The sequence below is a fragment of the Temnothorax nylanderi genome, unplaced genomic scaffold (genome assembly GCF_030848795.1).
Source record: "Temnothorax nylanderi isolate EJ_2023f unplaced genomic scaffold, tnyl_v1.0 TNYL_tig0121_pilon, whole genome shotgun sequence".
NCBI classification, from domain to species: domain Eukaryota; kingdom Metazoa; phylum Arthropoda; class Insecta; order Hymenoptera; family Formicidae; genus Temnothorax; species Temnothorax nylanderi.
In genome coordinates this window covers 113196-119845 of record NW_027249183.1, presented here as the reverse complement: position 1 = coordinate 119845, position 6650 = coordinate 113196, and the positions used below count along the sequence as shown (strand labels likewise).

Sequence of the window (6650 nt, the reverse complement as noted above, 5' to 3'; positions counted from 1 at the left end):
CGACGAATATTTCCCTGTTGGGACGATCCGCAAATAAGGACCACTTTTGACATCTCTATACAGCATCCCAGTAATTCTGTAGCTTTATCCAACATGCCGACACAAGGTTATGATGTGACTGATGATGATAATAATAATGATACAACGACATACTTCTTTACTACACCTCCACTATCCACTTATCACATTGCGATTGCAGTGACGAATTACAACTACACTCGCATTAACAGTGATGTTTCTTTGTGGTGCAGAGAATGTGATAGAGAGAATACTTTTGAATTCGCTAAGCGAGTTATAGAAACTGTTACGTCGCATTTGGAATCTGAATTTAAAGATTTAGATAATCGACAACTGGATCATGTTGCAATTCCAAATTTTCCAGAAGATAGCACATCGAAGTGGGGACTCATCTTTTATAGGTAATACACAATTTAAAAGACAAACGATCCATCAAGTGACAAAATTATTTGTATTATTCGAATTTTATCCTTAATCATTTGCATTATTTTTATGCGTAATTATCAATAAATTATAATAAATTAATAGAATAAGTAATAAATATTGTGATATATTAAATATTGCGTAATTTTCTCAAGCTTTCTGGTAAAAAGGTAAAACAAATTTCACATATTATACTTCGAAATTAATTATATACATTTCAAACATTTCACATTTATATCAAAATGTATAAAAAATATACATATATACATTTACCTGTATATACATATATATTATAAAGAAATATTTAGTTTATAATTATAAATCTGTTGAAATCCATGGCTCGCAGAATATTTAATACAATTTTTTGTTATGTTTATTAAATTAAAACCAGGCTAAAAACTAAAGTTACACATACTTTAGTATTTATCTAATAAATAACAATATATATAATTAATGTATCGACTAAAGACCATAATATATGCTTACAAAAATTTTATATAACTGTAAAAATTATAATACCTTTTAGAGAAGAAAACCTTATCTACAATGAGCAGGATCCGATTATGCGCAAAATAGAAGTCGCGCGCTTAATTGCACGTAAAATAGCATATCAATGGTTTGGTAATGCAATTAGTTCATCACGATGGTCTTCTTTTTGGTTACATGACGGTCTTGCTACTTTATTCGGAGAAGAAGCTATTGTTAAGGTTTTTATATTTACTATTGCGACAATATTTAACATTTATCTAAAAATTTTCACTCGTTTTTATTTTTATAAACATTAGAGAGAGAGAGAGAGAGAGAGAGAGAGAGAGATGCGGATAAACCTTCAAACTTTTAAAGTGTATTAAGAGAAAGTCAAGTAAAATTATTAATACATTTACACTGTAAATACAAAAGTATCTCGTAAAGAACTTAACCACTAATTAATTCGACATTTAATTTTTTATTTTCATATATAGCAACTTATTTTATTACTCTTTTATTATTCCTAATTTTAATTATATAAACTATAAAGCAAGACAACTTTTTTAGCAAAATATGCATAATGTCTGTACTATGATCTAGTGCAGAAACACGCACTAGATTATAGTGCGGACATATATTTTGATCAACACTAAAAGAAAATTTATTATTTGCAAGAAAATAGATTTCTTTAAATTAAATTTCCTTAATTCAAAGAAGTAGTAGATTCAAGAAAATATTTTAAACTCAGAAAAATTCTTTTATTAAATCTACCCAATAATTCTTTAAATTAAGGAAACTAAATTCAAAGAAATCTATTTTCTTGCAAATAATAAATTTTTTTTAGCGTAACATTTATAGTGAAACTTTTATTTTTAGACCTTGAATAATTCCGAGATATTGGACTTCTTCATAGTTCAGAATCAATATGAATCTCTCCATTTGGATGATTATTTTAAAATGAATCCTCCACTAATGAATAACCTATCGGAGATCAATTCACTTTTCAGTTTTCCTTGTTGTATCAAAGGTAACATTATGTAAATATTTTAAATTTGCAAAAATAAATATTATTAAATAAAGAGAAAGAATGTAGAAGTAAAATTTAGTTTAAATATTATTTAATAACATTTTATATATCTTTCGTCGTAGTACCTATTGTTTTACGCATGCTCCAAAACGCAATCACCGATGAAGCGTTTCGAAGTGGTGTTCACACATATCTACACCAGCAGTGAGTAATAATTATATTATTATAATTACTATACAAGCTACAATAATTTTATTTGTTTACTACTATACAAATACTATACAAATACTATAATAGAAACAAATACAATATGTATAAAAGCAGCCAAAGTTTTAAAAAAACTTTTTCCATTTCTTTTTACATTATTTACTATACGTCTGATATTCCAGTTTTATTTCAGTATTTTCCTTTGTTCTGGTCGTGAGCAAATTAAATGTATCTCACCATACTGTTTTGACTCCTACTTTCCATTTTTTATTAAAAATCTTTCCGCATTTTTTAAAGACCTTTATTCACTCTTGTCTACTAACTTCTTTAATTCATACATCACGGAATTGAATTATTTTTTATATACTGTTATTTAAAAAAGTAAATTTAAGTAACTAAAAGTATTCATATTTATTGTAAATTTTTACGGTTGTATATATTGTGAAATATAATGTATAATAATATAATATACGTACAATATAATGTAAAATTGTATTACGTTCTATTATATACATACACATATAGAGGGGTAAAAATCATACAATATATAAATTGCATCTATGCACACGGGTCAATATTTTAAAAAATTTGATACACTACTATGGCTTTTACCCCTCCATACACATACATACATACATACTTATAAATATAGGTATACATCATGTATACATATATATTTATGCTTATATTTATATTTATATTCAATTAATTATAACGTTTACTGTCAATAACAATAATTTTTTTTTAAATTTAGCATGTTTAAGTCAGTGACTTTTTATGAATTCTGGTTAATACAAGTAGTCACAGCTGAGTCGTATGGCTATCACATAACAGACAAGTTCCTAAATTGGATATTGTATGAACATTATCCTTTCTTAAAGTGGACACAAAATGGCCCTTTCTATGGAGAATTAGCACAAGCTTCAGATTTCAGTACATCACATTATGGTAATTGGTGGATGCGTATAAATGTAATTGTAAAGTCTCCTTCAGGTCAGAGTTACAAAACAAGGCAAACACTGGAAAGACACGCTTCAATTTTTGCACTCGTTATTCAGGGTGACATGATAATAGTCGACATTCAGCAAGCTGGTAAATATTTATCGAGAAATTTATTATGCATGTATGATTATTTTCATATGAGTGTTCGGAATTCCTATCGCTACTTTTTATTCGTCTTCTTTACTTATGAATATTTATGATATTCCACATATTGCATAATAGAGTACATAATAATATTTTGTATAAAATATTATACGTTCTCTCCATTCTGCTTTTTAATGAATATAATACAAACCTTATTATTTACCTCTCCTATTACCTCTTACTTTTACATACTTAAATTTATACAAAGTCATAAAGTACTATATACTTCTCATAAACCTTTATTGCGATATTTTAAGTTATTAAATAAATGATAAGATAAATGATAAGATAAATGATAAGATAAAAGATGAATTAAATAAATGATAAGGTAAAATGATCAAGAAATAGCAAAAATTAAATATGCATAACATGTAATTATTTCCGATATGCCTCATTTGTGTTCTACTATAATACAAAAACAAAAAGAAATTAATTTTAAAATATTCTTTATAATTTAATTAATCGTATATAATTCAATACTTTTGTATTGCACAACAGGATATTATCGCTTTGAATATAGCGATAAAAATTGGCACAAAATTGCACATTATTTGAATTCGTCAGAATATAAAAATATTAGTGCCATCAACCGAGCGAAAATTATTGATGATGCATGTTATTTCACGATTGCACGAAAATTCAATATTAGACGTGCGATGGATATTCTTACGTTCTGGAAAATCACAAATTACTTACGTCAAGAGACAAATTATGTGGCGTGGTATCCTATGTTCAAAATGTTTGAATATCTATCGACTCTGATTCCATTTAGTGAACACACAATTGGTACCTTTATTGAGGTAAACAGCATAGATTTTAATTAATAAAGGATAATAATTAGTTGGCATCATTGTCCTCTGTCATTATATCGTCATGTGTAATTTCTAGAAGATGAAATATATCCGACTGACAAGATTCAACTATGATTTTATTTTAAGATAAAGAACAAGAAATTGATAGTAAAAAATTATTTTTTGTTTCTTGTATTACACGTCGCATATTAACTAAATCCTTTTAAATTAATATTAATTTTAAAAGTTTTTATATAAAGAATATTAATCTCACGCTCGCACATATTATGTTTCTTATAATAACACATAAATATAAAATTCACGTTATTTTAGCAAAAACTTAAAGAATTGTTGGTTGGCCCCTTTGAGATACTAATTGTAAGTTCGGAACATTTACCGGAGAACGATCTTACTATATGTTTAAAACAAGAAATCTTCAAGTGGGCATGTACACTCCGACACAGTTCGTGTTTGGAAATGGCTCAAAGAAAGTTACTAATGCATTACAAAAATCCTGCAAGCATGTAAGCGTCTGTACATTCATCGCTAATTAAAGCACATTTCTTGTATTTCGCGCCATACTTGATTAATTTTCTCACCGAAAGACGAACAACAAGCAAGGTTTCTATATGTATGTAATATATGTTCTTATTTCTTTTCTCAAATTAATAGAAATTCACCAGAGTGGAAGGAATGGGCGTTTTGTAAAGGTTTACTAGAAGCTAATATGTCTGTGTGGAACATCGTAAAGTATAGATGGATGAAGAATAAACAATATGAACTTTTACCATACTTAGCTTGTACTCGAGATCCTTCTATCATTTTGGAATACCTACCGTATGTGTTGTGGAATCCTACGACATATGAAACCCAAGATACTGCAATTATCCGCTCTTATATAAACATTTTTCATACATTTGTTGCGAAGCATGCTAACAACTATTCCATCTTCACGAATGTTTTATTAAATCTCGAGCGAATAAAACCCAAGTAATTATATTTTTTTATAAATAAGCATTGCTTTTAATAATACATTTGCCTTTACAAATATAATTAAAAACGTCTCTATTGCTTTTATAGAAAGATTAGTATAATTGTAGCATTAACGGATATCATTAACCATGTGTATTCTGAAAAGCACCTCAATGAGGTAAGTAAAATGAAACCAAATATAATACACACACACACACACACACACACACACACACACACACACACACACACACACACACACACACACACACACACACACACACACACACACACACACACACGCACGCGCGCGCGCGCGCGCGCGCGCGCGTGCACAAATGAGAGAAGAGAGAGTGTACCTACATATGAGTTTGTTAAGACGTATGTTTATGTATGTATGTGTGTATGTGTGTGGGGGGAGGGCGTGGATATGAAGTGAAATTTGCTCTTTGTCTAAAGTCTAAATGTATGAATACGTGTATATGCATGTTTGCAAAAATACCGTATGCACGTGCACTTTAACATTGAAAACAAAAAATTGTTGTACAACAATATGCTAAATTCAACCATTACTGCGGAGTAACCGTAAATTATTTATTGGCTACGTTTACACCCTGAATTTAGGCCGCGGCCTATACCTCAAATTCAACCTCAATTATTTAGGTCGCCTGTTTACAGCTGCTGTAAACAGGCGGCCTAAATAATTTAGGTTGAATTTGAGGTATAGGCCGCGGCCTAAATGCAGGGTGTAACCGTGCCCATTAAACGTAAAAATTAAATTTTGTTTCAGATACTCATTCATTTGGAACAACAAAAATACATAACTGAAGACCAACAAATTTCAGAAATTCAACACAAGATACAAATACGTTTATCTCAAATTAGAGATCAAATAGATTATTTTCAATTTTTAGTTTGATTATTACAGTCTGAAAAACTATATATTTACATATTTTGATGTGTAGTATCTCGAATTATTTAAAAACGATAACGCGTGCTGATCTATTGTGCCCAAATATCTCTTTCAATTTTGAATATTTTGTTATATTATGTTTTTTTTGTTCGTTCCTAATGATAAAGCTTATATCCTTTTCATCATATGTCTTGTATCTATGTCGTTTATATCTTTAGGTATGCGTTATTAGCATATTATTAGTTTCAAAATATTAATATTACTATTGTTCTTATATGATTTAATATTTCATATTATATTAATATTGTTAATATCCTAAAACTTACATAAAGAGTGCATGTTAATTATAATTAATAATACATTTTTTATAATTATCTTACGTCTCCCTCTCTCCCTCCCTCCCTCCCTCTCTCCTTCTTCCCCCCCCCCTCTTTCTCTCATTCCTCTTGGAAACAATAAGTGTTCCTTACAATTTACATTATAAGTTACCTTATCCGAGTTTGCTTGTTAAGTATAATTTTTAAAATCTTGACAATTCGAGACACTGACAATAAATGGGTAAGACTTCCGAATAGCTCCTACCTCCAAATTTAATTAAACTTGCAGCAATTGTAGAGCATTAAAGAACACGCCCACACTATAAAGGATTTTGTACGGAAACAAATAAGAACGGAGAAATTAAAAA

General features: G+C 28.9%; 1 protein-coding gene across 1 annotated transcript; it reads left to right on the top strand.

The window, feature by feature from the left end:
* Positions 1–6111, top strand: LOC139776505 (aminopeptidase N-like). The gene is made up of 10 exons (XM_071713198.1): positions 1–419; positions 968–1148; positions 1786–1936; positions 2059–2140; positions 2898–3235; positions 3788–4089; positions 4414–4604; positions 4753–5070; positions 5161–5230; positions 5843–6111. The coding sequence occupies exons 1-10, from the start codon at positions 94–96 to the stop codon at positions 5969–5971; spliced, it is 2088 nt and encodes a 695-aa protein (XP_071569299.1). The 5' UTR covers positions 1–93; the 3' UTR covers positions 5972–6111.
* The last annotated feature ends 539 nt before the right edge of the window (positions 6112–6650 follow it).